Source organism: Zootoca vivipara, chromosome 17, assembly GCF_963506605.1.
Source record: "Zootoca vivipara chromosome 17, rZooViv1.1, whole genome shotgun sequence".
NCBI classification, from domain to species: domain Eukaryota; kingdom Metazoa; phylum Chordata; class Lepidosauria; order Squamata; family Lacertidae; genus Zootoca; species Zootoca vivipara.
This window is the reverse complement of record NC_083292.1, coordinates 26,240,864-26,257,065: the sequence shown is the minus strand read 5'-3', so window position 1 is coordinate 26,257,065 and position 16,202 is coordinate 26,240,864. Positions and strand designations below refer to the sequence as shown.

General features: G+C 48.0%; 2 protein-coding genes across 2 annotated transcripts; one reads left to right on the top strand and one right to left on the bottom strand.

The window, feature by feature from the left end:
- Positions 1 to 1,661: 1,661 nt before the first annotated feature.
- Positions 1,662 to 6,717, top strand: RBM8A (RNA binding motif protein 8A). The gene is made up of 6 exons (XM_035097932.1): positions 1,662 to 1,815; positions 2,990 to 3,049; positions 4,487 to 4,564; positions 4,734 to 4,870; positions 5,505 to 5,641; positions 6,358 to 6,717. Exons 1-6 carry the CDS (start codon positions 1,749 to 1,751, stop codon positions 6,401 to 6,403), a joined length of 525 nt encoding a protein of 174 aa, XP_034953823.1. The 5' UTR covers positions 1,662 to 1,748; the 3' UTR covers positions 6,404 to 6,717.
- A 4,020-nt stretch (positions 6,718 to 10,737) lies between these two features.
- On the bottom strand, positions 10,738 to 15,459 carry LOC118076215 (gonadotropin-releasing hormone II receptor-like). The gene is made up of 3 exons (XM_035098843.1): positions 14,714 to 15,459; positions 13,378 to 13,582; positions 10,738 to 11,222 (listed from the first exon to the last, which is right to left on the bottom strand). Exons 1-3 carry the CDS (start codon positions 15,293 to 15,295, stop codon positions 10,738 to 10,740), a joined length of 1,272 nt encoding a protein of 423 aa, XP_034954734.1. The 5' UTR covers positions 15,296 to 15,459.
- Positions 15,460 to 16,202: the final 743 nt, after the last annotated feature.

The following is a 16,202-nucleotide window of genomic DNA, read 5'->3' as shown; positions in this document are numbered from 1 at the left end:
GAGGGTAACTGGTCGGCTCGCATTGCGCGAATGTTATTTTTGCAGCATGCGACGCCGTGTACTGCGACGGGCAAGTCGCCAGCCGAGCTGCTCTTAGGTAGAAGACTGGTAACGGTGCTGGATTATGTCCACCCAGATAAAATGCCAAACCGTAATTCAAGAGCAACCCCCCAGGCTGAGACTGACACAACAAGGTATCTCGCCCCTGAAGATCTGGTCTGGGTGAGGAACTATTCACGAGGTCCGCGGTGGGTGGCCGGTGTGATCACCCGGGCTAGTGGACCTGTGTCCTATTATGTGACCTTGGAAAATGGGCAAGTTTGGAAGAGACATATAGATCAGCTGAGGCGCCGGGCGCTCAGCAGGGAGGAGTCAGATAATTCATCCCTGGCTAATGACGCACAGCTGCAAGACCAGAGTGAAAATGGTCCAGAGGTACAGTCACCAGGGGCTTCAGCAAATGAACCAGGGTCTGCTAGTCCTCATGATGACGAGGTACAGGTCGGGGACCCTGAGATGTCTGGGACTCCATCTGTTCCTGATGAAACCCCTATAGCACCCCCTCCACCACAGGTAACACCCAATCCAGAACCTGCAACACCTGTTGTCAGGAGATCAGGTAGAAGTTGTAGGACCCCACAGTACCTGAGGGATTACGTCTGCTGTGCTCACTAGGGGGGGAGGGGTGTTGTGTATTGAGTCAAAGGATTTTATATCTGTATTATTATTGTCTGTATTTGCATTAGGATAAAGTAACTGCCTTTTGGTTCCAGAGGGTACAGCTACTATTGGTTCATTTAAGCTGCTGTATTTGGATCCTCTGTCTTATTGGTTTCCTCCAAAAGGCAGCACTGTGATTGCTCGATATTGTTCCCTCCAAAATGTATCCCTTCCTAGCTAGTTCCCTGTCCCTATAAATGTAGCTTTCCTCTCCTCAGTCTTCAGTCTTGTTCACTGTAATAAAGAGCTGTTACTAGAGAACTGTCTCCAGCATGTTTTGTCAAGAGAGCTGAAATCACAAACCCCATGTCACAACAGTTGGACCGGGGTCTTAGAAGCTACCAACATGAGTTTGACCAAGCTGCAGGAGGCAGTGGAAGACAGGAGTGCCTGGCGTGCTCTGGTCCATGGGGTCACGAAGAGTAGGACACGACTAAACAACAACAATAAAAACTGGCCCAGGAGCACCCAGTGAACTTCGTCACCAAGTGAGTGGATTTGGACTCCCAGGATCTAGTCAGGCAATCTAACCACTGCTCCACACTATCTGGAAAGATAGCCACGGGTAGGGTCCTTCAGAGTCTCCGTGTTAGAAGATCCCGTTCAGTCTTAGCCACACCCCTCTCATCCTCATTTTACAAGCTGGATCCCTCTGTCCGCCCTATTTCTCTTTTGGCCCTTCTTCCCAAGAGGCCTTGCAACTCTCCTTTCACCGTCGCGCTTGTATAGCGCCGCAAAGACCTCCTCAAGATGGCGCTCCACGCCCCCTCCTCCCACGCCAGAAGACTTCCCCCCAGCCGGCTCATCTGCGCAGGCGTTGAAGTATCCCTAGTACCGTAGCTGCATAAAGACATCCTCAAGATGGCGCTCCACGCACCCTCTTCCCCCCGCTTCTTGCCGGAAGCGGGCCTTCAGCCAACCCATCTGCGCCGGCGCCGAGCTCTCCCGGCGTGCACTGCGCTTTTTCCGTCGTCAGGCGGGCGGCGAGATTAGCTCCGTCGGCCGAGGAAGACGCTCGAGTGGCCAAGATGGCGGACGTACTGGACCTTCATGAGGCGGGCGGCGAGGACTTCGCCATGGACGAGGATGGCGACGGTAGGGAGAGGCGGCGGGGAGGGGGGGGGCTGATAAATTCTGACCTTGCTCCTCCCCAGTATTGTTGTTAGGATTGATGGACGGTTAATTTAATTCACTAATCACAGCAGCCCTGTAAGGTAGGCCGATGTGACCATTCCCTATACAGTATTGAGTAGAGGGTGGCGGTGGCGCTGTCGTTTAGATGATTAAGATGGAACGATTTATATACCGCTTAATCAAAATAAACAGCACCTTAAGATGTTGAAGGCTTGAGGTACCTATTTTTAGGACTTTCCTTGTTTCTGTAATTGCAAGAACTGTTTTTAATACTGTGTTTTTGTTGCTGTAACCCGCTCTGGGACCTTGGGGTGAAGGGCGAGTGAATTAATAAAATACATGGCTGAGGCCCGAGAGAGAAGAAAGAAAGCGCTTAAAACAGCCCCGCACTGTAGTATACTATTATTACCCCTACTTTGCAAAAGGGTCTGTCGTGAACTGTTCTCCTCCCCCCCCCCCGCCTCCCTAAGGCTGCACTGTATTGTTAGGAGACCTTCCTCACAGGCCTGTATCCTTGTTTTGTAAAGGGGAAAAGCTGAGGATGAGGAAGAAAAGTCTTACCTAAGGCGTTGAAGTATCCCTAGTACCGTAGCTGCATAAAGACATCCTCAAGATGGCGCTCCACGCATCTTCGTTTGTTTGCAGCAGTAGCCAATGTGGTGCCTTCACACATGAACCTTTTAGGAAAGCTTTCCTTGCAGGGTGGCTGACAAGTAATAGACCAATTACAATATAGAAAACACATGATTAAAAACTTAAGAACATGCTAGCTACAATACAGTAGGTAACAGGTCTGTGCTAAATATTAAAACAGTTCTGCAATGCTTTCCCAATACTACCACATTCCTCTACTTCCTCCCGTGGGTTGATTCTGGTGTTGTTTTCTTCCCCAACCCCATTTCATTAGTTGTTTCCTATCTCGGTGGTTTAAGGCAGCCTTTCAACTTGGTGCCCTTCAACTACAACTCCCAGCCAGGTGGGCGAAGGCTGGGATAAGCTGCATCTCAAGGTTTCCTCCACTCCCAGGCAACATGTGTACATAATGCCTTGGATAGGGCTTGAGAGTGCATGCAAGTAGAGACATGCCACCCATTTAGATAATCACTTTGACCCAGCCTGTTTGATCTCTCTGCAGAAAGCATCCACAAACTGAAGGAAAAAGCGAAGAAGAGGAAAGGCAGAGGGTTTGGGTCAGGTAAGGTGACTGCCTTGTGTATGTTGCTTAGATGTGTGTGTTTATCTCAGAGGTTACATTATTTGATTATCTTCCTTTCCTTTGTCTGAAAAATATCAATGGCAGTACAGTGGAACCTCGTGTTACGTACCTGTACTGTCCTCCTTACAAATGCTTCAGGTTACAAGCTCCGCTAACCCAGAAGTAGATGCTCCCGGTTGCGAACTTTGCCCCGGGATGCAAGCAGGAGTCGCCCGCCGGTGCCACGGCAGCAGCGGGAGTTGCCATTAGCGAAAGCGCGCCTCATGTTAAGAATTGTTTCAGTTTACAAACGGACCTCAGCAACGAATTAAGTTCGTAACCAGAGGTACCACTGTATTGCCAGTTGCTTTGATCTGCCGTTTGTCGCCACAGGGGGATCAGTGGGCTGCCAGTCATAGCTGGTCTTGCTGGGTAGCCAGATTTTGTTCTTGCCACCACCCTTAGAGGAAAGGGCATGGTGGCGTTTCCAACCTCACACTGACTTTTCTCCACAGCCCTGTATAATTGCCCTCAAAGCAGAAAGGGTGTGCTCAACACTCATGCTTAGTTTCCCACTTGCCAGAGTGCAGGAATCACATTCATTGCTCCTGAACAGCTGCAACAGCCAGAAAGGTGGACAGCCTTATGAGCAGGCCCTCAAGCTGTGGCTGTGAGGGGAGGTGGCTGCTTTCTGGGGGAGTTACTCCGTGGAGTGTTTGGCCTCTGGGGGAAGCATTGGAAAGCACAGGGTTGTCATATTGGAGGCACTCAGAGCCCATTCCCTGAAGGAGTTTTATTAGGGAACATCATTGCAGGTGCTTCAGAGGGGATGTCTATGCAGAGTGTTATACAGTACTTTCTAGTTATTGGGACTGAGGATGTGAGATCTGGGTTGTGGTATCCCTGAGGGTGAAGCCTGGGGAAAGCAGTCCCTGCTGCTAATGTGTAATTACATGCCATTAACCTAGAATAAAAATAGGGACGCGGGTGGCGCTGTGGTCTAAACCACAGAGCCTAGGGCTTGCTGATCAGAAGGTCGCCGGTTCGAATCCATGCGATGGGGGTAGCTCCCATTGCTCGGTCCCTACTCCTGCCAACCTAGCTGTTTGAAAGCACGTCAAAGTGCAAGTAGATAAATAGGTACCACTCCGGCGGGAAGGTAAACGGCGTTTCCGTGCGCTGCTCTGGTTCGCCAGAAGCGGCTTAGTCATGCTGGCCGCATGACTCCCTCAGCCAATAAAGTGAGATGAGTGCCGCAACCCCAGAGTCCGCGACTGGACCTAACAGTCAGGGGTCCCTTTACCTTTCTAACCTAAAATAAGGTGTGTGTGTATGTATGTGTGTGTTGGGAGGGTTCCACAACACCATTAGTGCTTTCTAAATCATATTCTGGGTGCTTTGCTTTTTGTTTCTTTGTGTGTTGGTGCATACAATCAGAGGAGGGTTCCAGAGCCCGAATCCGTGAGGATTACGACAGCGTGGAGCAAGATGGGGATGAGCCGGGTCCCCAGAGATGTGAGTACGTGTCCAGAGAGCATGTTCTCTCTCCCATGTCCCGCCCACCCTAGTTGGCCAATAGTAACCCCTCTTTCCTTTGCATGGGGCAGCCTACGTTGAGGTATGTTCCTCCAAGCACAGCTCATGACTCTTCCTGCTCTTTTTGTCCTGCTCTTCGTTGTTACAGCGGTGGAAGGCTGGATTCTCTTCGTCACGGGTGTCCACGAGGAGGCCACCGAAGAGGACATCCATGACAAGTTTGCAGAGTTCGGTGAAATCAAGAACCTCCACCTGAATCTTGACCGGCGGACAGGTTACCTGAAGGTACAGAGGTGGCTGCTTTTGTGTTCTTTCTGGAGATAGTCAAGGAACACACCTTAGTAGTGCATTGCTATAGCTACCAAAAGCCTCAGATCTGCTCCCTGTGGCAGCAGGCGGCAGCACAGATAGGTTCTAGAAGCTGGTGTGTGTGTGTGTGCGCGTGCTATCTGCAGGTTTCTCAAAAGAGCCATGGGACATGCACAAAAGGCACTGAAAGGAAAGCATAAGAAGAGGAGGTTGCTTTTGTCAATAAGTTGTTGCATTTTGTCAGCCTTATTTCTTGCCAGTGTTGAATGCTGCTACAAATAAGGTGTCCTGGGATCAATCAGTTAGTCTGACCAGGGGAAGTTTGTTCAGACTGCAGCAGTGGAAGAGAAGGAAAGCAAGGACTCTCCGTCAGCTCAGCTGAGAGACCAGCAACTTTTGGCACCTGGGGCTCTTGAACTATCTCCCATTCCATCCAGTTGTTAAAATAACTAGAATGTGTGCCTGAGTTTGCCTTTTTCCTTCTCCTTCCTGCTCTCTTTTCCTTCTGTGTTATGTCCTTTAGATTTGGCTGAAGAACAGTCTAGAAACCCTTCCAATAAATGTTTGACTGAATTATGTTTCCTCCCCTGAACGTCCTCGTATTTTACAGGGCTACACCCTGGTAGAATATGAAACATACAAAGAAGCCCAGGCAGCCATGGAGGGACTGAATGGACAAGACCTTATGGGGCAGCCGATCAGCGTGGATTGGTGTTTTGTCAGGGGACCTCCAAAAGGGAAGCGAAGGTGAGAGTTTCCCACTAAGAAGTGGGAGGGAATTGCACATTTTTTTCTCACAGTGAGCTAAAAGGTGGCGCTTACAGCAAACTAATAATACTACAGCTCTTTTTCTGTCTTCTGTATATGTTAAAGTAGGAAAGCTAAAATGAATTTAATCAAAAGATCTGGCTGTCTGGGCCCCGTTAACCTGTTTTTGCAAAACAATTTGAGCATAACGGAAGACACACTTATATACCCTTTTCTAATTGTCCATAGTTTTGTATGTGTTTTGTTTTTTTGTCTTCACGATCTTTGAGACTCCTGTCACTGTTCCCAATTTCGGAATGGGAACTGAGTCAAGGTTGCACAGTGGACTGATTATGCACCACAAGCAAGAACTGAACCCAGGGCCAAGGCACTGACACTGATCGGGGGGGGGGGGAAACGGGTCTGTGTAATTGCATAAACAAGATTAAGTTGCAAACGTTTTTGGCATTGGGGCTTGCCAAATTCTGGTCTTTTGCCAGCAGCAAGCTCTCTTCTTCAGCTACCACTTCCACACTCTTAAGTTGTGTCTAGAGTTGTCCTCCTTTTGTAGTTTTGTGGCATGATAAATGGAGCGCAGTTCTCCAGCAGGTACTTCATTAGCCTCATCCAGTCTTGTTAACTTTCTCAGCTTTTGCTTATGGGGAGAAGCTCAGCATAATTTAATGGACCTCTTTGTCTCTTCTCTTTCCTCTCAGGGGTGGCCGTAGAAGGAGCAGGAGTCCTGACAGAAGGAGGCGCTAAAGGTGGGGAGGGAGGTTCTCCTTTTTGCGATGCTTGTGATGTTAAATCCTGGCGAACCAGAAGGAAATTCCCATCTGCACTAAGACCATATGCGTATATCCCCCCCCCCAGTTAATTTTGTATTTACACAGTTGGTTTCTTTTTTAATTGCTCTCGAACTGATGTCAGTTTACATGAGATTTCCTGTTATTGGTGTCCTTGGACATACGTCCTCCTGTGATTTTGGTTCAAGTCATTGTACTTTTTAGTCTTTGAGAAGGGACTGTCTGAATGCAGTGTTCAGAATAAAAAGATTATGGACTTTTTTATATAAAGCAATCCTTGTGTTTAAACTTTTTTCCTTTGGGGTTGTGTTCCAAGGTGGTGGGGCGGCTTCAGAGTGACTGTAGTATAGTCTTATCACCTCCCCTTTGCTGGGCTGTTTGCCTCTTTTGTGGTTGGATTGTCAAGAGCATCCATAAAAATTCCCAAACTAGCCTTTTTTATCAGTCTGAAAAAGTTACTAGCCTGCTTCACTTGTCTATGTAGGTCCTTTGTGGCACATCAAAGGCCCCAGGGAAAAATAAAACCACTAGGGCTCCACATGTTTGTGTCACGCAAATTTGTGCAGATCTGGCCGGTTTTCATTTCTTTTCCCCCACTTTCCTGGTGCATTTTTTTAAAAGCTTTTGGTTACAGACCCAGAGAGAAAGGGCTGGAACCAGGGGGGCAAGACCCCCATAGCATTCTGCCTGCCCACCACACTTCATCCTGGCTGCCAGAAGCATGACAATATTTGTTCAAAACAAGGGTGTGCACAATGTCCACAGGTGCCCTCATCTCATTTGTGCATTCATTTCAATTTATTTTACTACATTTTTATCTAACCTTTTCTCTAAGGAGCACAAGGTGGCATGTTTAGTTCTTCTGTTCCCCATTGTATCCTCTCAACAACCTAGTAAGGTAGTTTAGGCTGAGTGTCTGGGCCCAACGCCACCTAGTGAACTTCATAATCGAGTGGGGATTTGAACCCTGGTCTCCCAGGGCCTAGTCTGATGCCCTAAGCACAACACCACAGTGGTCCTCTTGCCATCTCATTCAAGGCAGAAAATCTGTCAGGGAAAAGATGCATCAGTCTAATTTATGGAGCATTTTCTTTTTCTTCTGGCAGTCTCTTGAGCCTGCTGGTCCACTGGGAGAAAACTCTGAAAGCAGCCATAAAGCAATGCCTTTTCATTATTGTCAACCAAAAACTGAAGAAGTGAGTGATTTTCCACAGTCCTCAGATTTACCTTCAGACTGGATGCCAAGTGGGGAGAAGAAGATAGTGAAGAGAAGGACTAGGTATAAAGGGATAACCCTTGATTCTACAGTCATCGCTCCTGGGGCATAGATTTTCCAAGGGAGAATAGTCCTTCTCTTGCCTCTTACAGCCATTGGTGCAGTGTAAGATCTCTGACCACCAATCATGGCTTTTTTTATCAAAGACTTCAGCAATACCCTTTCTGTTTCATTTTTTAGAACAACGGCACAATTCTTAGCTGGGGAGCGTTTTCATCACACGGATGCCTGCATCCTTTCCTCTCCCATCACTCTCTGCCCCTGCCTTTTCTTTTGTGTCGAATTCGAAAGCTCATTCTCTTGTGATTTCAGTCCCTAACAAATGTATTGCTCTCCTGTTACTGCTAGACTTAACAGTCTTAACAGTCAGCAGATGGTATTCAAGGGGAGTGTCCCCTCTGATACTGGAGGTGGTACACGGCCTTATCCTCCAAGAGTGAGTATCTGTGATTCCTGCATTGCAGGGGATTGGACTAGATGAATCCTGGGCTCCCTTTCTTACGGTTTTATGGATAAGCTGTTGATGAACAGCTGCTTCAGTGAGGTGTCACAGGTAGCCTTTGGCCACTGGGTGGGGCTGTGGCTTTATTAGATTGAAACCATGCTCATTAGCAGGAAGGGATCTAGACCAGTGTTTCTCAACCTTTTTTGGGCCAAGGCACACTTGTTCCATGAAAAAAATCACGAGGCACACCACCATTAAAAAAGTTAAAAAAATTAACTCTGTGCCGCCCTATATTGACTATATAATTATGACTGTAAGAAACACTTGCCAATTGCTGTGTTGGTTGCAATCTCCTGTAATAAGGCTTCACAAGCCGCTGATTTCTCTGCCAGCACAATCCTTTGCTCAGCAAGTTTCAGGTTGAGCTCATCCAGCCAGCTTCTTTAAGTTTGTCTAAAACCACCCTCCCGTGGTGGTGGCTGTTGAGAGCTGCGCTTGCCCCGCATCGTGACCCGGCCGGCTTCCTTTCCGGCGGGTCAGTGTTGTTTATTGGCGGCCAGCAGGCACGTGACAAGGCAACTCGCCGTTCTCGTCGCCGCACGTCGCGGCACACTAGCCAGCGTCTCGCGGCACACTAGTGTGCCGCGGAACAGCGGTTGAGAAACGCTGATCTAGACATGTCTCCTGTTCCGTGCTTGATTGAAGTGACAGCATTTCCTAAAACACAGCTAGAATGAAGAAAGATCAGCCCAGATCTAAACTGCAGGGAAGCAAATTTCACGACACGTAGAAGCAACTTCTAGATGGTAAGAGGTGTTCAACAATGGCCAATGAAGAGAGCGTCCCACTTCCCAAGGCAGCCTGTGCCATTGCCTGTTGACCTGTTCCTGCAGCTGCCTGTGTCAGCAGGGAAAGAGCCAGCAGAGGACTTTGGGTGAGTTGCAGGTAGCTGGAGCCAGGATCCTGAAGGAGGAAGGGAGGCAATCCTTGGAGCAGATGGGGCTGCAGGGAGGGAGGGCAGGAAAGACTCTGGTGCTGCAGGGGATTCAAGAACCCATGGAGGTTCTGAGGCAGCACAGCAGTGATGAGGAGAGTAAAGTTGAGAGGCAATGGTCTCAGGCATTTTATTCTCAGGAGAAGCTGGAGGCAGGGGTGGACTTTGGTAATTTGCCACCCTGAGCGATGACAAAATTTGGTGCCTCCCCCTACATATTTCTTAATTTTCATGTCCTCTCGCCTTCCGCTCTGCGGCCCCTCAGCTTAGTGACCTGGGGGAGGCCGTCCCTACCGTCCCTACATTTCTGGAGGTTAGCTATGCAGCTCAGTTTTAAGCTATGGGATTCCCACTGGTGCCAGTGATGGCTACCAGCCTAGATGGCTTTGGAAGAGGTTTGGATAAAATTCAGAAGGACAGGGCTATTGATGGCTACTATAGCAGGGCAGGAGAGCTGGGGGGGGATCACAACTGCCAACCAATGTGCCCCTTTGGTTTCAGATACAGTGGAACCTCGGTTTATGAACACCTCGGTTTACGAATTTTCGGTTTACAAACGCCGCGGACCCATCTGGAACGGATTAATTCACTTTCCATTACTTTCAATGGGAAAGTTTGCTTCAGTTTATGAACGCTTCAGTTTATGAACAGACTTCCGGAACCAATTACACCCATGCTTCGGGTTAAGTACGCTTCAGGTTGAGTACTCCGCAGACCCATCTGGAACGGATTAATCCACTTTCCATTACTTTCAGTGGAAAAGTTAGCTTCAGTTTAAGTACTCTGCGGACTGTCTGGAACAGATTAATCCACTTTCCATTACTTTCAATGGGAAAGTTCGCTTCAGTTTATGAACGCTTCAGCTTATGAGCAGACTTCCGGAACCAATTGTGTTCATAAACCGAGGTACCACTGTAGTACATGGGCAAAAGCCCAAGACACAAATTTTCACGGCCCTCTAGTGGCTAGGGTGGCTCATTTACCAGAAGTGGCTCATTTACCATTTAGTGTTAACTCTGAAAGTGAGTACTGTACTCTATTCTGAGCAAACTAAGCCGCCTAGAGCACAATATAAATCAGGAGGCATGTTAAATGCGCATAAGATGTGATCATACCATATTACTATTCCTGGGCAACTGCCTTTTTCCATGGCTGCAACACTAGAAGAGAAATAAGAGACAAGAGAGAGGATCCCTCATTGAGAAAATATTCTGTATTTGTTGGTCAGAGATTCGGAGTGCGGACTATTGCCATGGAAGCTCCTCCAGAGCTCGAATTAGCCACCAAGACAATTTGCCACCTGTAGCAAAAGACAAGATGTTGGCTACCTTCCCTGAGCGGAAGTTGAGTGAGCTGACAGTTGACTCTTACCCCGGTGCTTGTGACAAGACAGCACCCTCTACAGCTCCCAGCAGCAGGCTGGGTTTCGTCCCCCAACACCTCTGCCTCTGAATAACTGGCACCTGAGGCAACTGCATCACTTTGCCAAACAGTAGTGCCGGCCTTCCACCCAACTCCCAGCAGTGAAAGCAAATCCCAGCAAATGAGGTAATGGACCATGTTTTATCTACATGTTCAAATGAAGCTCTCCGCCACCTTCTTCCTCTTCAACCCCAGATTTCTGACCCTCGCTAGTGCCGATTCCGGCTTGTGCTTCTGGGGCTCCCTCAGCTGCCTGGCAGCTCCCCCGCTGATGGTGGAAGCTCGGAAGGAGCCGGTGAGCACGGAAGCTCCCTCCATCTCCTTTTCCCTCCGAGGGCAGCAGCAGGCCCGCCCGCTCTCCATCCGGAAGTGCATAGCGAAGAAGCCGTAGATCAGGGGGTCAAGGCACGCGTTGAAGAGGCCAAAGAGGAAAAGAATGTGGCTGAGGGCAGGGGGCACCTGCTCCCTGGTCAGCATCTCTGGGGAGAACCAGTACCACAGGCCGAGCAGGTAGTAAGGAGTCCAGCAGACGACGAAAGTCAGGACGATGACGGCAGACATCTTGAGGGTGCGCATGCGCACCCGAGGAATGTTGTTGTAGGAGCGGCGGAGGTGGATCTCCCTGGACTTTGGTGAAGCTGGAGGAGGAGGAGGAGTAAGACGTTGGTGAGAGGCAAAAAGTAAAGGGTCTGGGGGAGGGGGGAGTTGGGGAACATCTTGGCTGTGAGTCCTGCCCCCTGCCTTGCTGGTCTCTTTCCACCTTGCTGGGAGAGCAGGTCCCTGCCTGCCTGACTCCAGCTACAAATGTTGAGGATGCCTCTGGGCTCTTGGGGCAGGGTATTGTTGAGGGTTTCCTTTTTAAAAATAAATAAATTGGTTTTTCAAATTAAAATTTTACACTCACATATCCAACATACAACATAAAAACAGGATTCCAAGGAATCTCTTGGACTTCCCTCCTCCCCTTTGTGGGTCCTATTGTTAGTCATTTCCTCCTGCATCTTTTATGATAATCCAAAATCTTTCTCCTCTCCATTGTGTCCAAAATTCACCATTAAACTACAAGTAATATTCCAATCCTACTAACTATTTTAACTCTTTACAATGGTTTTTAAGGTAAGTTATGAATTTCCTCCATTCCTTGTTAAAATTTTGCTCTTCCTGGTTTCTGATTCTTCCAGTCATTTTGGCCATTTTGGCATAATCCATCAACGTGATCTGCCATTCTTCTCTAGTTGGGACTTTATCTTCTTTCCATCTCTGGGCCCAGAGTTGTTGCGGGTTTTTTTGGGGGGGTGTGTCCCAATTGGAGGTGCTTAATTGATATTAAGATTTGCACCTTTATTTTTACAACTTATGTGGGGGGGGGGGATGTTGTTTGATTTTCTTGTGTGTGTTTTGATATGGTTTTATTTCTTGCTTATGACTGCTTCTGTTCTATTTTTTTAACTATGTAAATCTTTCCGTGTCGTAAGCCGCCTTGAGCATGGTTTTAAATATGGAAAGGCGGCATATAAATAAAAACGGAGGAGAGAAGAAGAAGAGGAGGAGGAGGAGTTTGTATTTGATATCCTGCTTTATTACTACCCAAAGGAGTCTCAAAGCGGCTAACATTCTCCTTTCCCATCCTCCCCCACAACAAACACTCTGTGAGGTGAGTGGGGCTGAGAGACTTCAGAGAAGTGTGACTAGCCCAAGGTCACCCAGGAGTCATCTTATTTTTACTTGCCATTTTGTATTGTTTAATTAATGTTTTGTAGTTATTTTAAATTTATGTGGAGTGCCTTATCTGTGTGGATGGAGCAGCTGAGTAATTTTGTTGTTCCCGCAGGGGGGCAATGACAATAAAGATTATCTTATCAGCTGCATGTGGAGGAGCGGAGACGCGAACCCGATTCACCAGATTATGAGTCTGACACTCTTAACCACTACACCACACTGGCTTATCAATGGCTACTAGCACTGACGACTGTGCTCTACCTCCACCAATTGCAGGAGGGGAGGCTTCTGTGGTGTTCATGTGCTGCTTTCTAGTTCCCCCAGGTTTCTGGTTGGCCACTGTGGGAACAGGATCCTGGACTAGATGGGCAATTGGCCTGATCCAGCACGCTGCTCTTATGTTCTTATTAACAGTTATTATTTATTATTGTATTTGTGTACCGCCCTATACCCAGAGGTCTCAGAACAAAATCAAAATATAAAAACTACAAAGTATATAATGAAAATAAAAACAACCCAATAATAACACCCCTACAAAAAAAAAACCCCACATATTAAAAAGGCATAGGATGCCAATCAAATCAACCAAAGGCCTGGTTAAAAGGGAACACTTTTGTCTGGTGCAGGCATGGCCAAACCTGGTCCTCCAGCTGTTTTGGGACTACATCTCCCATCATCCCTAGCTAACAGGACCAATGGTCAGGGATGGTGGGAATTGTAGTCCCAAAACAGCTGGAGGGCCAGGTTTGGCCATGCCTGGTGCCTAAAGCTGTATAATGAAGATGCCAGGCAAACCTCTCTGGGGAGAGCATTCCACAGACGGGGAGCCACTGCAGAGAAGGCCCGTTCTTGAGTTGCCATCCTCCGGAGCCACAGATCAGCTCCCATCAACCCTGACCAAGGACAAAGCTGAATGGGGCTGATGGGACAGCACCATCCTATTTATTAGACTTACAGTATTAGTCTTTTTTAAAAAAAAAAAAAAAACCAAAGCCAAAAGTAACGCTCCTTCGCCCACCCTTTCTGGGGAGGAGGCACCAGGGGGATAGTTGGCGCACTGCAGGTTAACCTCACCGCAAGCTTTCTTCATCTTTCTCGAGATCTCCACAAAGATGCGGGAGTAGCAAAGGACCATGATTAGCAGCGGCAGGAGGAAGAGCCAGCAGAAAGTGAACATATTGTAAAGGGTCTCCTGCCAGTGAGCCTGGAAGCTCCCTACGGTGGCACATTGGATGAAGTAGGTGGGCTGAGACCGGCTGACAGTGTGGAAGACAAACGCCTGGAAACAGGACCGTGGGGGGGGGGGGGAGAGAGAGAGAGAGAGAGAGAAATATCCATCAGCGTGCCCAATCTAAAAAAATCCAGCAGGCATCTCAATGTAGTGGCTGCGTTCACATAGCAGTTAATTCTATCTCCCCAGCTGTTAATTTCCACATTATATTTGGCTTTCACACAACTGTAAAAGCCACAGCTGGAAAATTAGCGGGATACAGTATACAGTGGTGCCTCGCTTAACGAATGCCCTGCTTAATGAAATTTCCGCTTAATGAAAGGATTTTTCGAGCGGAGGTTGCCTCGCTAGACGAATTCGTTTTATGAAAAATTCGTCTAGCGAATCGTGGTTTCCCATAGGAATGCATTGAAATTCAATGCGTTCCTATGGGCAAAAAAAAATTCAATGCATTCCTATGGGATTCGCTAGACGAATTTTTCGTTATAAGAAAAGACCCGTGGAACGAATTAAATTCGCCTAGCGAGGCACCACTGTATAGCACATGCTTAGCGTCCATTTCCGTTGGATTTGGTTGCGGGGGGCAGGGGAATGCATTTACAGCTCCCCTTCACCCGGAAAATTGTGGGAGCAAAGTGACGGAATCTGGGGCAGGATACCAGCATGCGGATCTTTCATGCTGTTTTTGTGGGAGAACAGAAGCAGGCATTGCGGAAAGGGTAGGAGACTAGCGACGTCCAGTGTCACACGTCTGAAGGCTCCCCGAGTTTGGCTTTATGATAATTCTTTATTGTCCCATTACCTGTGGGTTGTTTTTAGGCGCAAATAATTAATATATAATTCAATGTCAATCCCCTCTTGGAGAAAAGCTGTATATTTCCTGTTGATTTTAAAATCCGTAGAAAGTAATTTCAAATAGCATTGGACAACAACCAGGATTGCAGCAGTGAGCATAAGATGAAACCTGCTGGATCAGGCCAAGGGCCCACCTAGTCCGCCATCTTGTTGTCACAGTGGCCAAGGAGATCCCTGACCGCCAAGGTCTTCCTAACCTACCTCACAGGGTTGTTGTGGAGATTAACCGAGAAGCGGGGAGAACTGAATTTGCCACCTTGAAGAAAAGGATGGGATACACACACACACACACACACACACACCAATAAAATAAATTGCACCTACCTGAGGTAATGCCAGAACTAAACTCAAGGCCCAGGCTATAGACAACATGACCTTATTCTTCCTCTTGGCCTCACTGACGCTGAGCGGGTGCAAGATGGCTGCCCTTCGGTCCAGGCTGATCACCACAGTAACGAAGGCTGAGGCGTACATGGCCACAAGTTTAAGGAACATGAGAAACCGGCAAGCCAGGTCGCCAGCATACCACTGGACAGTGACGTTCCATGCTGCGTCCAAAGGCATCACCACAAAGGTCACCAGGAGATCGGCAGCCGCCAAGTTCATGAGGAGAATACGGAGGTGAGGCCTACGCTGGTACTTCTGGGTGACAGTCCAGAGCACAGCAGTGTTGAAGCAGGTGGAAGAGAAGAAGAGGACCACCGTTATGGCAACACGGACTTTGGCTGCAGTAGAGAAAGTGGGCAGCTGGAAGAACTCCTCTCCCGGAACACTGCCGTTCGTGGTCGCCCCATTGGACAAGAGCTCCTCTAGGCCGTTGGGTTTCCATTGACTTTGGTTGGACGCAACGGGCAGCCCAGAACCCACCATCTTGCTGAGCTTCATCTGGCTGGTGGTGGTGTTCATTGGGCCAGTGTCAAGCTTTCCCGAGACGGAGACGGCGTCCTGCCCCAAACAGATACACGGATCCTAGTTGGATGTGGGGTTCCCAATCGGGCTGGGCCCCCACCAGTTCCCAGGGAAGCCCTTCTCTTCCAAGACTGGGGCAGATCTGGCAGATATAGGGCATGGTTCCCTTGCTCAGACAGAGCTTGAGCTACCCAACTGTGCTCCAAATCGAACGGGGGCAAGGTGTCCTTTCTGTTGGGTCAGCTGACCAGCTACAACTTGCTGCCAGGTAAGACCTCTCTTTGGGAGGTCCAGAATCCCTTGTCTTTGATCTTTGTATTTCCAGTCCCAAATACTCTATTAAATAGAAGAGATTTGTCTACTTAATGTACTTCTAATGTTGTGGCCATGTCAGGAACACACAGGTCAGTCAGTGGCCAAGATGGTGCCTTCTCAAGGATTTCTCTGTGGTTTATCTGGCCAGCTTCCCTCCAGGGAACAGTTCACAGCCCACACATTTCTTTTCTCTTCAGGGCAGTTTTAGTGACTCTTAAAGCACTGAAGAAGGAGAGCACAGCCCAAGGACCTGCAGTGAGGACAGAATACAGATTGGCTTAGTTCTCCTTGCCATTTCCACCACTTCCACCCTGCGCCCTCCTTCCATGTTGCCTAAAAATCAGTATCTGGTGAATTTAACTTTTACGTTTGCAAATGCCAGGATTTTGACTTAAAATTTTAGGTCTTGAGGGACAAATAATAATAATAATAATAATAATAATAATAATAATAATAATAATAATAGTAGTAGTAGTAGTAGTAGTCTCTTGGGACCGTATCCAACAAATTGAGGATTTTTTTTTGTTTATAGAAAAGGCAAGTAAGAGGTGGCACGCTGGAAGTGTATAAATTTGTTTCATAAATTTCT

Bases quoted from the DNA above. Each gene is read 5' to 3' on its own strand.
- RBM8A (XM_035097932.1), top strand. From the start codon at position 1,749: ATGGCGGACGTACTGGACCTTCATGAGGCGGGCGGCGAGGACTTCGCC. The intron at 3,050-4,486 runs GTAAGGTGACTG...GCATACAATCAG, and splicing joins AGGCAGAGGGTTTGGGTCAG to AGGAGGGTTCCAGAGCCCGA. The intron at 4,565-4,733 runs GTGAGTACGTGT...TCGTTGTTACAG, and splicing joins TGAGCCGGGTCCCCAGAGAT to CGGTGGAAGGCTGGATTCTC.
- LOC118076215 (XM_035098843.1), bottom strand. From the start codon at position 15,295: ATGAACACCACCACCAGCCAGATGAAGCTCAGCAAGATGGTGGGTTCT. The intron at 13,583-14,713 runs GTAGGTGCAATT...TCCTGTTTCCAG, and splicing joins TAGTTCTGGCATTACCTCAG to GCGTTTGTCTTCCACACTGT. The intron at 11,223-13,377 runs GTGAGGTTAACC...CTCCTCCTCCAG, and splicing joins AAAGATGAAGAAAGCTTGCG to CTTCACCAAAGTCCAGGGAG.